Source organism: Nuphar pumila, chromosome 6 (assembly GCF_984573655.1).
Source record: "Nuphar pumila chromosome 6, dmNupPumi1.hap1.1, whole genome shotgun sequence".
Lineage (NCBI taxonomy): Eukaryota > Viridiplantae > Streptophyta > Magnoliopsida > Nymphaeales > Nymphaeaceae > Nuphar > Nuphar pumila.
The window spans coordinates 117,073,491-117,091,399 of record NC_143254.1 but is presented as its reverse complement, the minus strand read 5'-3'; the positions used below and the strand labels follow the sequence as shown (position 1 = coordinate 117,091,399).

The window sequence follows — 17,909 nt, the reverse complement described above, 5'->3', positions numbered from 1 at the left end:
TTTAAAGGAAAAAAAAAAACAATACAACCCATGAAAATGTAGATTTACGCTCTAGTTCTCATATTTATATATATATATTAGAATATTAAAAGATTCTGATAAAATTTTGATATTTTAAAAATATCAGTGATATTTGCGACATAGATTCAGATCCAAGAGGGGGCTAATGTGGATCGGGTAGAGTTGAAGTGGATCCACACGTAAATGCATTCACCTTTGTCTTTCATCATCATCCCAATCTTTATTTCAACTACATAGTGTCAGTCAGCGTTAATAATTCATCATACTGTTCTCTTTTGTCTAGAGCTACAACTGGAGTCACTATCATCTTCCAAATATCTTCTTACCTTGATCTTGTCAGTGCAAACGGGGCACATCAAAGTCAACCCATATCTTAAGCCATAAATTAGTTGGATTCCACGAAGGCTTGCAGAAAGAGTGTGGTGGTGGTTAAACTCAAGGCCCTAGATAATTTGTAGAGTTGAATTTACAATTTGTTTTGTCGACCCAGGTTGGGGTTGGGGTGAACCCAGGTAAAACCAGACCCAAACCAGATTTGAGATTATGGTATCAAGTCCTGATCCGAGTCTAATCGGATCCACTATAAGAGAAATCATTCCCGAATCTTATAAGGATTACATGAGTCAGACCCAGGCCATATATACCCAGTAAACTAATATTTTGTATTGTTTTTACATTGAAAATTTGTGGATCTTAATTAAAACTCAGGTCAGGCCCGGGTCTAGTATGAAATTTCATAAACCATACCTGACTCCATATATTAATTAGGTCCTTTGGGTCCCACTCAGATTCTAATTGGTCTTATTTATCACTAAACCCTGAACCTATAGGGTTTGGTTCAGTTTGGGTCTGAGTCAAACCCGACCTGTTAACACCCCTACATACCAGGGCTCCACTCATCTAATAGGAGCAACTTGTGAATGTCACAAAGTTGACAAGAGATATGAGTTTGGTAACCAATCAGACACAAGGGCCCAATTAGACAACACTGAGTTAGGAGGAATTGCACGTCGAACCTAGACTTGCTATCTTTTTCAGTGTGCATCTTTGTTGCGGGGTTAAAGCTGGCGGTACTTTCTAATCGGCTAAGTGGAAACTGGTGCTTATGCTAATTCACTGGGTGAATAAGATATCAGATCACCGTGGGGGTGGCTCACATGGCCAGCGGGGTGGTCGTGAGGGTACTAAGATGAAGGCGCCAGATCAAACCCGACTGGGCTTTCAGAGGTAGGTCATGAAAGGAAGGGTGATAGTGGGCCTTGTCGGGGGTTTTCTCGGTTTCTCATCATTGTATATAGGGAGTGATGGTGGGTGCTTACCGTGCCTGCAGAGCTTTGAAAAAATTGTTTTTTATTTTTTATCAAATCTGACCTTACAGATATGATCTAGATGCTTGATTTTGTAGAAATCAACTTTTAGATCGTGATTCCAACACCCAATTAGGTTTGTGTACAATTTTAAAAAATATTCAATGCTTAAATTTTTTTTTTCAAAAAAAAAAAATGATCCAAGTGTAATTTTCTAGCAAATCAATCATGCATATTTTTTAAAAGCAATCTGAAAACCCTATCTTGGTACGCACAAAAAAGCGTCAGACACTATATATATTATTTATACGAACCATATCCGATATCCGCGGAGTGCAACATGAAAGATCCATAACTCACTCACTTTTCATATAAGGGTGCGATGTGAAGCTGCATATACCTTTCCACGAGTAATGGATATGGGTCAAACAAATACTTTTTTCGCACGCCAGCTGGCCAAGAAATCTTTTTTCTTTCAGAAAATTCCCATAGACGTACCCAACGTTACTGTAATTTAACTTTAACTTCAGGTGCCACCTTTTTAAAATACGAAAAAAATAATCCCATCTCTGTGTAAATGCAGAAAACAGTCCCAACTCTTATCTCAGTCTACTTAACCTGAGTTAACCTTTGAGTTAATTAATGTAAAATAACCTAACTAACCTTTTGTACAACATCTACAAAAACAAGATTTAAAAGTCTTGGCTGGGAAACAAGGGGCTGGCCCACTAATGAACAGGCTGACTGGGTTGAGCCTCGTCCTAATTGGGTCAAGCATTTCATGAATAAATAAATAAATAATCATTATATGCTTTACATGAAGACTTTACTACGTATAGTCACGTTTTTTCAAACATGAAAAATCAATGGCTCACAATACATTTAAAACTTTAGCACTTTTAAAAATACATTTACACATCAAAATTTTATAATCTAAAATATGTCACTCACTAAATTAAATGAATGATAAAAATCCAATATGCAAAGTCGATCATTGAAAATATGTCACCATCAATTATGTATATACAGAAATGGGTAGGTACCTTACGTTTTATGTGCCTACCGACCTGGAACAGGGATTTTTAAGTTGTGTTTAAAAAATCTAACCATACAAATGTGTTTTGCATGATTGATTTGTTAGAAAATCACATTTGCATCATGTTTTTTTGAGGAAATTTTTTTTGTAAACATTGAATATTTTTGAAAATTTTAGACCATTGATTTTTGAATCTTATAAAAACCTAACTTGCTATTGGAATCTAACGATCCAAAAGTTGATTCCCACAAAATCAAGCATGTAAGTTATATCTGTATGGTCATATTTGATAAAAAAATAAAAACAATTTTTCAAAGCTCGATAGGCATGTGGTAGGCACAAAAACCATCGGACACCTACGCATCACTATATATATATATGGTTGCTAGACCATGAGAACTGGATAGAATCCATGTGAGCTGCCTGATGAGAGGAGATCAAATGGTTGTGGATTGTGGCCTAATTTTAGTTCCTGCCTCACATAAGAGGCCAACCATCCACTCGAGGGTCCTCTCTCTCCCTCTCTATAGTAGGGATGGCAGTGGACCGGGTGGGGGACAAGGTCTCCACCCCCACCCCGTCTCAAAATCCTACCCTCCATCCTGTTTCATGTCCTCCATCCCCGGTCTAAATAGGGTGAGGTGGGGTGAGGCCCCTTTTCAGCTCTGTCCACTGTCATCTCTAAAGAAGGATCGGGGACGGGGCAGGGTGGGGCAAGGCGGAGATCATGGGGTTGGACGGGAGAAAGCATAAGTCCATCCCTGCTTTCATGCCCGCACGGGTTTTGATTTTAACCTCCATTCCCATTTCATGTCCTCCATCCCCGGTCCAAACGGGGCTGGGCCCCGTTTCTCCCCGGTCCACTGTCATCCCTACTATCTAGGACTAGACAAAGCTCATCTCGTTTGGATTTCACTTGGCGGAAGCCCATTGATAGCTTGACCCGTTGCCTACCCTTAGTGATTACTAGCATAAATTAAGGCTGAAAAATGAGACGAACCACTCGTAGTTTGACTCATAAAGAGCTCCTTCAAACTCAAAAAAACGGGTTCAGTAAGCCCAATAAGAAAAACAGATGTTCAGCTCAGCTTGGCTGGCGTGGATCATTAAGTAATAGTAAATATGCTGTAGCTATAATTTTGGTATAATTTAAAGTAGTGTAAAAAGTTTTTGGCTTGCAAACGATTAGGTTGAGAGTTCAAATCCTATGGCTTTGAGCTTTGAAATAAACATGTTAAATTTGGACTTGACTCTACGTCTAAAATTCAAATGCTATTAATTTTGGGTTAATAGTTGCTACAATTGTGTGCATGTATAAATGCTATTAACTTTTATGTTTTTATATTTTTTGGTCCAAGTTGAATAAGCAGAATCCAACCTCTGCAAATTTGCAAAAAATCAATGGTTGTAAATGTACATTTTTTTAATTCATCCCAAAAACATGATTAGGGAGTAGTTTCCCACTAAAATCTAGCATGCCCAACACATCTTCGAAGCTAGATTGAATCAAAACAACTTGCAACAAAAGATTCCCACTAAATTGTAGCCACATTTGACTCATTTATTAACTCAAGCTCATCATAAGCTTGATCTTGACCTGACTCACTACAACTTGGAGCCCTCATGCTCGGTTCGTTCAGCTTGTTTACCACTTGCAATTTAGATGTACTTAAACTATTGCTTGAAAAATGTGAGGTATGAGTGAAATTTTGTGCCAAAGGAGGTCCTTGTTTAAAATTTTAGGCAAACGGAGTTAACTCCACATAAAAAAAAACGAGACATTTTTTAAACTTTACTTAGAAAAAGGTTTTTATTTGAATTTTGCCTTTTTTGATGGACTTTACTTTCATGTTGATAAAAGAATTAAAAAAAATATAAAAAAAAAGTGGGAAACGTACGTTTGCAAATCAATGCGGTGGTTGTGAGAGAAGGTGCAGAACGTTGAAATTTTGTCATCATGGTCATTTTTGGTATTTCAAAATATTCCTTGGAGGCGTCTTCAGGTTCCTCCCGTGTCCTCTTTATTATGCCGTTGTAGACTTAAAAAGGACATGAGTTTGATTGAATTAAGTATCCTTTAAAAATAATGCTTTTGACTTATGAACTGTCTAAATCGCACGACCGAAATTCAAGGGGGCTTCGACGTAATTTCCTCAGTTTGTAGGGACAACCTCGGGACAGATTACACAAGCAATGTTATGATGGGCCAATTTTTTGTCCTTCATATTATCTCAAATGACTATCATATCCTTTTCAGAGTTAATAAAGGGCATGAATCTCTCTCTCTCTCTCTCTCTCTCTCTTTTTTTTTACTTTACATTTCGCAAAAAAAGTTTTGTTGACTGGGCTTTTAAAAGCTCATTCAAAACTTGTAAAATAAATTTGGTAAGCCAAAAAAAAAGAATAACAGGCATTCAGCTTGGCTAATTAACTAGTAATAAATATCTCAGTGTAAATGGTTGCAACTATCATTATCGAGATTTTCTCCATAAGAGAAAACCATGCAATCAATTATACGATTTGTTTTTTGAGAAAAACTCAGGAAAACATCAACATATTTAAATTTTAAAAATACAAAAGAAAATATAAAAACATTAAAAGTATAAAAAAATATAAATATCATGTGAATAATGAGATATTTGTAATATTTTGAAAATATTGTATTTCTTCAAGATTGCATAGCAATAATTGTGACTATGGTTGATGGGTTTGGCTTGCAAGCAATCAGTGTAGATTTCAAAGTCTATTATTTACAATTTTGAAAAGTGTATTTGATTAGCAAATGAGCTAGTTTGAACTTGGTTTAAGAGGTTTGGAGCCCAAATTCTATTATTTTCTATTCTGGCAAAGTGCTTTTTTTTTTTATGAATATACCAGCTTGAACTTAGCCTAGCCATGAACTCGAGCTCGGCTTGGCTTGCCACAAGAATGAGGTAAGTTTGAACACTCTCTCTTTGGTTCGTTCTACTTGTTTACCAGCCCCAGTTGCACCATGTCAGCTATGACAAGCTCTCTTGAACTTGACATGGACTTGGACCCAAGGTCAATTTGCATCTTTGTAGAACGCCAAGCAAGTCTCCAACTTCTTTTTCAAAAATTTTCAAGCCAAAACTTTCTTTACTTGGTTAAACCAACGATGTAGCGGGATGGAATCTAGGTTCAAATTCCATGGCCGTCATCCCTTGCGAGTCATCTCTTGTGAGTGTGGCGATTGTTTGGAGAAAAGTGATACACCCTCAGAGAGTTTTATGCTGTCAGGACAATGATGGTAAGTATGGCAGGCAGATTGAATGCGGTTAGGTCTCTGATCTTGAAGAGGGTTTTTCTATTTAAATATCAAAAAGTCTTTCTCAAATCTATTTTTGTCAAAGTTGAACCTTGGCTTTGAGTTGCTCTATGTATTATTAGCCATAGCCACATTCACAAGAACAACTAGTTACTCTTGGCTCCTATTAAGGCTCAAAACCTCGACACCAACCCGTCAAGACTCTGGTCAAAAAAGCTCATCTAGACTGTGACAGTAAACTTAAGTCAAGTCCACACATTCTGCAGCAAGTGAATCGATCTTCATATGCTACAACAACCTATGGGCACTTAGCGCCTTTTACAACCCAAATTAGACTTTAATGACTACCACACTATGCATAAAAATGCACTGTTAGCTTTCATTAAGTTTTTTATTCAAATAAAGGGTAATTGAGTCAATAAAATCACTGAAAAGGATGAAACAATAAATTCCTTCCAGATTAATTAAATATCGATTAAGACAAAAAAAAAAGCGGTAGCCAATAAAAAAAGAAAAAGAGAGAGAGGTTAAAAAAGTGGGTGAAAAAAAAAAACAATTCAAAGAGTGAGAGTGAGAGAGAGAGAGAGAGAGAGAGGAAGTTACCAGAGAATTGTAAAAGCAGTCACACCCACACACCATCATCACCTCTCTCTCTCTCTCTCTCTGTTCTTCCAAACCACTCTGGTTTCATTTCTTGCTGAGAACCACCACACCATTCTCGTTCAAAACCTCCCATCGTCGGCGTCCATGGCGGTTCCCGTTGAGGTCTAGAGAGAGAGAGATAAGATGTCGTTCAGGAGCATATGGAGGGATGGACTGGGGAGCCTGTCGAGGAGGAGCATGGAGTCGAGGGTGGTGAGGCCGTCGGATGAGGAGGAGGAGCGGCGGCGGCAGGTGGAGGTGGAGGGGAAGGAGGAGGGTTGCTGGTCGGGTCTGCCGCCGGAGCTTCTGAGGGACGTGATGAAGCGGTTGGAGGCGAGCGAGAGCGCCTGGCCAGCGCGCCGGAACGTTGTCGCCTGCGCCGCCGTCTGCCGCTCCTGGCGCCAGATGTGCAAGGAGGTCGTCGCCGCCCCCGAGCTCTGCGCCAAGCTCACCTTCCCCCTCTCCCTCAAGCAGGTTGCTTTCCCCCATCCCTACCACCTTCCTCTTCTTCTTCTTCTTCTTCTTCTTCTCTCTCTCTCTGCTTTTTTTGAGTTGTTGGTGATTTGGATCTGACAGCCGGGGCCAAGGAGCGGACCGATTCAATGCTACATAAAGAGGAACAAAGGGGCGTCTACGTACCATCTCTACTTGGGTCTTAGCCCTGGTGAGCTATCTTCCTTCTTTCTTTCTCTTTTACCTTCTTTGTTTTTTGTTTTTCTGGGTATTTGTTTGCTCTCTTTGGTTCTTTTTGAGTTTTGGTTGTTTGGTTTCTTTGGTTTCAAAGGTTGGAAAAGAAAGGAAGGGGAAATTATGTCTTCTATTTATGATGGCGTAACGGACAGGAAAACATGATCTTTGTGGGTTGGAAAGTGTTTTGTTAATCCTTGATAGGCTATTGGGATTGAATGTGCATATTTGTTTCTGTGGATGTGTTTGCAAATTCACGGCTTGATTTGTTTATTGTGACTACGTAGATGAAGCTTTTGGTTGGTTTAATCGGGGTCAATTGGAAAATGTTCCTTTTATGCCTAAAATGAAGCTCCACCTTGCCATTGTGTTTCTTTCTTGGTTCAGCTTTCCTAAATTTATTAAGTTTGTTAGGTCTATGCGTGAATATGCGAACGATCCTCGTGGGATGACTTGTGATGGGTGCTTTTCTCCTGTAACTTATCGTTTCAATTTTATAGTAAGCATGTGCAAATGCACGGTGCATCTTTTCTCTTCTCATGGATCTACGTCTCTAGGAGTAGAAATGCTGAGCGGAAGTGTATAATGAAAGGAAGAATCTTAGGTTGGCATCAGGATCGGAATAACCAAGAATTGGTATTCGCTGATGGTGATTCAATCCCCCAAAAACTGAGTAAATCTTCTGGTTTTGATCTTGTATAAATTAACCATTTGCCTATCAAAGTCTACAAGACAACTTTTATAAGGTCTTTCTAAAATGGTTTAACACGCAAACTGATAGAATTGTCTGGTGCCTTGTAACGATGGGCAGATGTAGAGATTAAAAAAAAAGTCTGTTTAGTTGGTGGCTTCAGAGTCTTGCACGTTCCTCCTTTGACCTTTTGAAAACACGAAATTTCTGAATGCTGATGCTGTTTGATGTTGCAAACGTGCAACAAACTGGTTCCAACAGCAATTTCCAGGAACCAGTGGACAAAATCCGTTACACTGTTAATTCCCATCATAAAGTTGGTCATGCTTCAAACTGTGGAAAAGGGTATGCATTGATCTTGGCTGCTTGGTTTTGTAATTTGACTTCCTTGAAGGTTCAGGGTTATCTTCATTGGACTGGCATCTTGCGCCCGGCATATTTGGTGTGTTTTAGGTGGTGGATGGTGGGCTGCTGCCAGTGTGGTATTTGGATATATCATCATCTGAAGGGAAGCTTGCAGTGCCGCCTGGCGTAAGGTCCTGCATGTGTTTGATAACTAAAGCAAAGGAGGCCCTATTTTACTAGGTTCATTTAAAGAAATGTCTATTGAATGTAAGGTTTGCTATTTCACTTGATTGGTTTATGGTATGTTCAAATAGACTCCCTATAAATTAAGTTATGAAGCAGTTAATACAAAAGAGCCAAATGGAGTTGCTTATAATTGACTCAGATTGGTTTTCTTTTCTGGTGAATGTGGTGACCTGGTAAGTTCAGTTTGATTTTCATGGTTCTGGATATAGTGAGCAAGAAATATTCTGGGACGATTGATAAAATAAACCACCAGAAATTCTATTTGTGTAGATGAGGAAATTTCAGAAAAGCTGAATCTTACCCTTGGATTTTTAGCTAGTGATAATGTGACATGTCAGGAGTGAATTGAAGAGCTTATTTTTAATCTTAGATGTTTGCACACTTGTTCTGGGCAACTTGGCATTCACCAAAGGAAAAATTAAAATGAAGAAGAGATCATTCACTGCATATCCGATGTTTTACATCAGATAATGGTGGATAACCTTAACACTCGGACAACTTATTGCATGGTTGAAAGATGATTTCTGTGTGACAGATAAGTCCTAATGGAATATTGTATTTTAGTTGACATAATTCCTTAAGTGAATTCTTCTGCATTGGGGAATAGCTGGTTGCTTAAATGTAACTGCCTCACTAATGTGGTGCATTGATTGTTTATTTGTCTCAAACTTGTATGTTTACATCCTCAAATCTCAATTAGTGTTGTTTTAATTTATAATCTATGTCACCTGGGTATGGGTGCGGGTACGACACGGCAATTCCAAAAAATGTGGGTATGGGGGACACGGCTATATATATATATATATATATATATATATATATATATATATATATATATTAAGTGTCACATAAATATAAAATAAACTGGGTATAATCTAAATATATATTATATACTGAAAGTAGTTCGGAACGCGAGGGATAAGGTATATAAGGAGGTTTATGACAAGTTGGATACCAAAGAGGGTGAGAAGGATATTTATAGGCTTGCAAAGATGAGAGATAGGAAATCGAGGGATCTAGGTATCGTTAGATGTATCAAAGATGAAACACAAAGGGTTTTAGTCAAAGATGAGGAGATTAAGGAGAGATGGAAAGATTATTTTGATAAGCTATTTAATGAAAGTCATGCTCAGGATCTTGGAGACTTTTCAATTCCTTTTCATGAGATGAATCATGACTTCATGCGCAAGATTCAAAAGAAAGAAATTGCAGAGACTTTGAAGAAAATGAAATCAAGAAGGGCAGTTGGCCCAGATGGTATACCTATCGAGGCTTGGAAATGCTTGGGAGAGAAAGGTTTAGAATGGTTGACAAATCTTTTTAACAAGATTTGGCGGACAAATAAGATGCCTAATGAGTGGAGGAAGAGTGCTTTGGTGCCTCTATATAAGAATAAGGGTGATATACAAGATTGCACAAACTATCGTGGTATAAAACTCATGAGTCATACTATGAAACTTTGGGAGAGGGTGATTGAGTCTAGGTTGAGGAAGATTGTCATGATATCGGAGAATCAATTTGGTTTTATGCCTGGAAGATCAACTATGGAAGCTATACATCTTCTTAGACAACTTATTGAGAGAAATAGAGAGAGGAACAAAGATTTGCATATGGTTTTTATTGATTTGGAGAAGGCTTACGATAGAGTACCTAGGGACGTTCTCTGGTGGACAATGATGAAGAAAGGTGTTTCTCTCAAGTACATTAGTATAATTAAAGATATGTATGAAGGAGTAGTAACCAATGTCCGCACTTGTGGAGGGGTGACAACCAATTTTTCTATAACGGTTGGGTTACATCAAGGATCTGCTTTAAGCCCTTTCCTATTTGCTATAGTGATGGATGAGCTTACGAGATCAATTCAAGAAAATGTGTCGTGGTGTATGTTGTTTGCTGATGATATTGTTTTGATTGATGAGTCTAGAGCTGGGGTTAATGCTAAGTTAGAATTATGGAGACAGACATTGGAAGCAAGAGGTTTTAAGTTGAGTAAGAGTAAGACAGAATACATGGAATGTCGATTTAGTAAGCAACGAAGTAGTGATGGGAGTGTAGTGAAGCTTGGTGAGCACGAAATACCGGTGGATGATTCTTTCAAATATTTGGGATCTATCATTCAAAAGTATGGAGAAATTGATGGAGATGTAAATCATAGGATAAAGGTTGGGTGGATGAAATGGAAGAGTGCAACTGGAGTGTTGTGCGATCGTAGAATGCCATTGCGGTTGAAGGGAAAGTTTTATAGGACGGCTATTAGGCCCACTTTACTATATAGTACGGAATGTTGGGCTGCCAAGAGACATCATATTCAAAAAATGAGTGTAGCTGAGATGCGTATGCTGAGATGGATGTGTGGAAATACAATAAAAGATAAGATTTGGAACGAGGAGATACGTAAGAAGGTAGGCGTTGCACCCATTGAAAATAAGATGAGAGAGAATCGTTTACGGTGGTTTGGACATATTCGACGAAGGCCTAATGATGCTCCAGTTAGAAGGGTGGAGAAATGGGAAAATATATTAGTTAAAAGAGGTCGGGGTAGGCCTAGGAAGACATGGATGGAGGTGATAAGAAAGGATATGAATGCTTTGAATCTCACCGAGGACATGGCATTGGATAGAAATGAATGGAGGAGAAGGATTTATGTGGAAGACCCATAATGATTTTCTTTGTTGGTTCATATCGCCGACCCCAATTGTTTTGGGATGAAGGCGTAGTTGTTGTTGTTGTTGTATACTGAAAATATAAAGTTACAAACTGAAAATATAATTATAAATTATAAATTGAATACAAACTTGTATGTACTGAGGGTAAAATGGCATGTCCAGGTGTCGACGTATGTCGACACACGATACGCTTGTTGACACGGTTACGGAGGGCAAAATGGAGTGGCCGTGTGACACAACTTTTAAGTAGTGTACCATTTAGAATTGCTGACATAAGATGACTAGTTTCTCAATTTTGAGATGAAGCTCTACCTGTACCTACTTGTGCATGTGTGTGTGTCAGAGAGAGAGAGAGAGAGAGAGAGAGAGAGAGAGAGAGAGAGAGAGAGAGAGAGAGAGAGAGAGAGAGAGAGAGAGAGAGAGATTCATGTTCCTATAAGTTAAATTAGTAGTTGGATGAAATGTCCAACTTGAGCTTTTATTCAAGCATGGCAACCAGAATCCTGCAGCTTTGTGGGTACGACACGGCAATTCCAAAAAATGTGGGTATGGGGGAATATATATACATATATATATATATATATATATATATATATTCAGTATCACATAAATACAAAATAAACTGGATATAATCTAAATATATATTATATACTGAAAATATAAAGTTACAAACTAAAAATATAATTATAAATTATAAATTGAATACAAACTTGTATGTACTGAGGGTTAAATGGCATGTCCAGGTGTGGACATATGTTGACACGGGATACGCTTGTTGACACGGGATACGCTTGTTGACACGATTACGGAGGGCAAAATGGAGTGTCCGTGTGACATAGCTTTTAAGTAGTGTACCATTTAGAATTGCTGACATAAGATGACTAGTTTCTCAATTTTGAGATGAAGCTCTACCTGTACCTACTTGTGCATGTGTGTGTGTCAGAGAGAGAGAGAGAGAGAGAGAGAGAGAGAGAGAGATTCATGTTCCTATAAGTTAAATTAGTAGTTGGATGAAATGTCCAACTTGAGCTTTTATTCAAGCATGTCAACCAGAATCCTGCAGCTTTGTGGGTACGAACACGGCAATTCCAAAAAATGTGGGTATGGGGGAATATATATATATATACATATATATATATATATATATATATATATATATATATATATATATATATTCAGTATCACATAAATACAAAATAAACTGGATATAATCTAAATATATATTATATACTGAAAATATAAAGTTACAAACTAAAAATATAATTATAAATTATAAATTGAATACAAACTTGTATGTACTGAGGGTTAAATGGCATGTCCAGGTGTCGACGTATGTTGACACGGGATACGCTTGTTGACACGATTACGGAGGGCAAAATGGAGTGTCCGTGTGACATAGCTTTTAAGTAGTGTACCATTTAGAATTGCTGACATAAGATGACTAGTTTCTCAATTTTGAGATGAAGCTCTACCTGTACCTACTTGTGCATGTGTGTGTGTCTCATGTTCCTATAAGTTGAAGTAGTAATTGGATGAAATGTCCAACTTGAGCTTTTATTCAAGCATGGCAACCAGAATCCTGCAGCTTTGCAATAAAAGTTGTTTTGACAGCCTAGTTAACTTTTATCAGAATGCTCCTCACGATTTGGCATATTCTTCAGTCACTCGGGTATAAATCCATCCTTGTGCAGGCTGAGGTTTAGGGTGCAAGAGTACTTTAAGAGATAAATGTTGCTGCTGTTTCTCTCCTATTATTTCTTGTTGTTGAATATCAAAAAGTTCTAGCACATCTAGATTTTACTCAGTTGTAACTTTGTCTTAAAGATAGCTATTCAAGAATGAGAGTCTATTCAGCTTAATAAAATGTCTATTTTCAATTCAACCAAATAACTTAGTGAACTTCAAATAAAGTTGAACTGTAGAAATGTTGACGGATCTTGGAATACATCGCCCTGTTTCCTTATTATGTTGATACCCCTGGCTGTTTTATGAATTGAGTTTACTGGTTAAGTAAATATCAATCCAATCATAGGACTTGGAAACGTAACTCATATGGCCTTCCTTCCTCGGGTCAAGGGATAGTGTGTCAGCTAGCATTATGATAGATTCATCAAGTTTAACAGTTGTCTTATTTGTGAGAGGGCATTTTCTCATTTTGTTGCAGAGAATGGAAAATTTCTACTTGCTGCAAAAAAACTCAGACGCCCTACTCATGCAGAGTACATTATATCAATGGATGCAGAGGACATATCCCGAAACAGTAGCAGCTACATGGGAAAATTGAGGTATGAAGATAAGCAGGAAATCCATTTCGTCGTCTTCAAATTCCGTAACAACAGCAACACTTATGTCTTAATAGTTAGTATTTATCCTAGTATTTGATATCAATAACAATGTTGAAGTCTAAATTATTTCAAGAACCATGAAAGCCATGAACATATTTACATCTCTGAATTGTCCCAGGATTTCTTCCTGAAAACTTACATCATTTTTGCAGAAACCCAATTTAGTAGCTAAAGCATGGCCTTCTTATTGTTCCATGAGCAATTTTCGTTGGTGATGGAGATAATCTGTCATATAATTTGTTTCATGGGAGATTATGCTACATACCGTTGTAAAGTTGTAAACAGCTCAGTTTGATTGTCTGTATCAGACCTTGCGTGGCGCCCATGTGTGCAATCCGGGCCCCTGGCCAAGTCATTTCTACAGGAACCTGCTCTGACCAGCAAAGTAGAACCCTTATCCTTTACAGAAAACTCTTAGATGTAGGTGTTCTGAATCTTGATCTGGTTCCAGATTAGTTGGTTCATGGCTAAGCACATTCTTGGGCAATACGTTTATCAACTGCATCACTTCAAAGTTGAGTGTGCACTTCAGGGCCTTTTCTCACACACTCTTTTGTTGGACTTGTTTTGTTTACAGATCAAACTTTTTAGGAACAAAATTTGCTCTCTTTGACAGCCAGCCCCCATGTACTGGGGCTGTGATGTCCACAGGCAGGTCAAGCCGGAGATTCTACTCCAGGAAGGTCTCTCCTAAGGTGCCTGCTGGTAGCTATGGCATTGCCCATATAGCCTATGAGCTTAATATGCTTGGCACACGGGGGCCAAGGCGCATGCGTTGCACCATGCACTCCATCCCAGCTTCTGCCCTTGAGCCTGGAGGTTGTGTTCCATACTTCGCAGAGCTTCCCTGCTCCATAGAGGAGTCCTTCTCTAGCATCTCCTTGTCTCACTCTATGGACCACATTGTTGGGAGAGAGCTGGGTCCAACAGATTCATTTACCAGCAGTGCCCGGTTTGTCAGTAGTGCCCGATTTTCAGAAATATCTATGGATATGGTTGGGAAGGAGGGTCCATTGGTACTGAAGAACAAGGCACCTAGGTGGCATGAACAGCTACAATGCTGGTGCTTGAACTTCCGTGGGCGTGTCACAGTGGCTTCTGTGAAGAATTTCCAGCTGATTGCTGCTGCAGAGTCTCCAGAGCCAGCCGCTGTTGGGACCTCTCAGAGTGGTGGAGCAAGTGAGCATGACAGGATACTGCTACAGTTTGGCAAGATTGGGAAGGACATCTTCACCATGGATTACCGTTACCCGCTTTCTGCATTTCAGGCATTCGGGATTTGTCTGAGCAGCTTTGACACCAAGTTGGCTTGTGAATGAAATCTTATGGAATGTATACTGTAAGTTTCATGACTTGTGGTAGGATTAGGAACACATAAATGTTGTACTCAAAACTGTTCCAGTAATTGCTTGAAAAAAAGGTTTATCCGTAGGATTTTCACCACAGTTGCGCAAAATGAATGTGGTTAGAATGAATTTTCCATTTCTGAAACTGTGTAGAGAAGACATGTTGGAATTGGTATCTGGACAGATTATCCTTTGTTCAGTTTGTTGTTTTTTCTTGCAATGATAGCCTAGGCATGTGGTTCACTGATCTCTCTTCAGATGATGTGGGTCCCACTCTCTGTGCTGCATAACTTGGTTCTTGGGGGTTTAGTCCATGTACCCCACTCACTTTCATGATCCGTACTCCATAGCCCACCTTGATTTCAGTGACCTCATTCCCAAAAAAGTGAGTTCCCTTTTGCCTTTGGAGCAATGCATCTCCTCGTAATGAAAGGTTAAATGAATTATATTAATGAATGTGCATCCTAGTTGAATCTTGTCATGATGTTTGTCTTTTCGCCATCAACTTTTGCTGTTTCTTAGGTGATGTGTACAGATGATGGCCATTTATAGGTTGAGCGGGTATCATCATGGTGACCCGCTTGTGGCAGCACCCTTTGGTTACAGATGCAGGGCATTCTTGGATTGCACTTTCAGATAATCTTATCCAAAAAATTGTAATTTTTTCCCATCAACTTTTGCTGTTTCTTAGGTGATGTGTACAGATGATGGCCATTTATAGGTTGAGCGGGTATCATCATGGTGACCCGCTAGTGGCAGCACCCTTTGGTTACAGACGCAGGGCATTCTTGGATTGCACTTTCAGATAATCTTATCCAAAAAATTGTAATAATCAATACTCGAGAGATCAGCGCCAGTCTAATGGACTGCAGCTGATCGGATCGGCTACAGACTCCTAGAATGGCATTTGGTCGGCGTCAATCTAAGAGACTGGATCCAATCTACTTGATCTGAATATAAAATCAGGTCAAATTTGGGTCAGATTGGGTCCAAACCCACTTAGATCGACGCTAGATGAGAGGTCTGGCTATGATCTATTAGTTTTGGATCTGAATTGAGTAAAAAAATCCAGAATAGCTTGAACCTGTTGAAACACACTTGTGAAAAGATGTCTATATCTTGATATTTATAAGTTCGATTGGTTTGGTGTATTAGAAAGCTAATATTCTTGATATTTATAAGTTCAAATTTAGGATCAAAACTAAATTCAACTATTTAAAAGGTAAAAAAATGCCCTTAAAATGGTTCCTACTTTCCATAAGTTATTTCAAAAACCAAAAACCAATGTAGGATTTCAGTGGTTTAAAATACTAGAAACCTCTAATTTTGGTTGAACTGAAGAACCTACTTCGCTATTCGTGCCGTAGGATTATGAGACGAGAACATGGATTATGTGGCGTATCGACCATGCGAGCAGCAGATGGAGACTATGAGACGAGAACATAATGTACTACGAGGCAATCCTGCACGTAAACTACAGTGGCACGCATCGCGACAGTGTGACGACGGTACGCGCGGATACTCTTTTCTTCTTTCTTGTCTTTCCTTTTTCTCTTCTTTTCCGTCTTCCCCTCCGTAGACTGGGGTGAGGGAGGGAGGAATTCGGCTGAGAGAGGAAAAGGGGGTAGGGTTGTCAAGGGTGGTGGCTAGCTGGTCGGAAACCCCAACCGAGGTGGGTATTCGGCTGTCCGGTGGGGTGGCCGACGACAGGGGTGAGGCCGCCCGCGGTGGTGGTGGTGTTCCGGCTGGACAGAGGTGGTGGCCGGCGAAGCTCGACTGCCGACTGAAAAAAAAGGGGGTCCCGATGGTGGTCGGGCACCCTCAGCTGGTCGGCAAGGTGATGGCCGATGGTGGGGGTTTGACCGGCGGATGGTGGCGTCCTGCTCGTCCGGCGAAAACAGAGGAGCTCGGAGGTGGTCTGGCTACAGCCGACCTGTAACAGTTCGGCAACTGAAAGGAGGAGGAAAGGGGGGAAAATCCAGTGACGGGCGGTGGTGGCGCACGGTGGCAGGAGCCGGAGGGAGGTGGCCTGGGGAGCTTGACAACTGGCAGCGGTCAGTGAGGTTTGGCTCGGGCTCGGTCAAACCTATGACTAATAAATCCATATCAGTGGAAGGCTACATCTATTCTTCGGTTCTCAAGACTTTAGCGAAATTGTATGAGGCGAAAGCGACGTAGACTCGAGTTTAAGTCTTATCCAACCCAGAGAGAATGATGTAGGAGCAGATCACATGAAATTCAAGTTCAAGAGATCCATTTGGATCATGCTTTAGTTTTGGTTTTTCTTACTTAGATTTGGATTTTTATTTTTATTTTTATGAAATGGATCTATCTCATATCCAATTGAGAATTAGGGTTTTCTCTTTTTACCCTATAAGTACTAGTTATACAGATTGTTAGAGGATAGCTTATGGATAAACTATTGTTTTAAAAAAAAAAAAATGTAATTTTAATTGATATTTTCTATTATACCTTTCTTACCAAGCTTTCTTTCTTTCTTTCGGAGTAGGCATAATTTAGTCTTGTTATCTTAAATCCGACCTTGTATTTACATCAGTTAGCCACTACATACATAAAAGTAGGATGTCTTTCTTGAACGAGGAAGCTATGTTTTGCATGTGTTATCTTTGTATATATTGTGCATGCCGCTACCAAATCCAGCATGAAATAATCAATCACAAGCAATGCAAATATCCATTGTCGTCTATTTCACTCTTACTAAAAGGAATGTGGGATGAACTATCATCTTATATCAGGATTCCTAAGTGCTCATGCAGAGTCACGAAGGTCATCCAAGACCTACAGCAGCAGGAGCGACTAATACAATTCTCAATGGATTTAAATGATAGCTACAGTGCCATTCGAAGCCAACTCTTACTTATGAAACCAATTCCGTCCATCGCCTTGGTCATCCTGGAAGAGCAACAACATTTACTGCGGGTCATTCCTGCCCGCCCTAGAGACAGCCATTAGGGATGAAAACAACAAGGCTGGATAAGGACGCCAATGCCCTCCATGAGATCACTGCGGCAAACTTAGGGACATTAAAGCCAAGTGCTTTCATCTTCATGGCTTTTCAACCCGTACAAGGATGATTTATTCTAAGTTTCCTTCCAACGCCCTAAGCCTGTGCCATTGTTGTTGCCATTTCAAAGCCACCTCCAAGTCCATCTACTAGACGATCTTCTGCGTTATTTACCCAGGTAACCATGGTCCTCAAGCCAAACCTGGCAGGTAAAATAACAAATCCTTCGGATTGATTTTTTGGGATGTATCTAATTTAAATTCGGA

At 39.4% G+C, this 17,909-nt stretch overlaps 1 protein-coding gene across 1 annotated transcript; it reads left to right on the top strand.

The window, feature by feature from the left end:
- The first annotated feature begins 6,228 nt into the window (after positions 1-6,228).
- On the top strand, positions 6,229-14,763 carry LOC149835856 (tubby-like F-box protein 8). Its single transcript, XM_090008794.1, has 4 exons — positions 6,229-6,766; positions 6,869-6,956; positions 13,092-13,212; positions 13,850-14,763. The coding sequence occupies exons 1-4, from the start codon at positions 6,437-6,439 to the stop codon at positions 14,589-14,591; spliced, it is 1,281 nt and encodes a 426-aa protein (XP_089864920.1). The 5' UTR covers positions 6,229-6,436; the 3' UTR covers positions 14,592-14,763.
- The last annotated feature ends 3,146 nt before the right edge of the window (positions 14,764-17,909 follow it).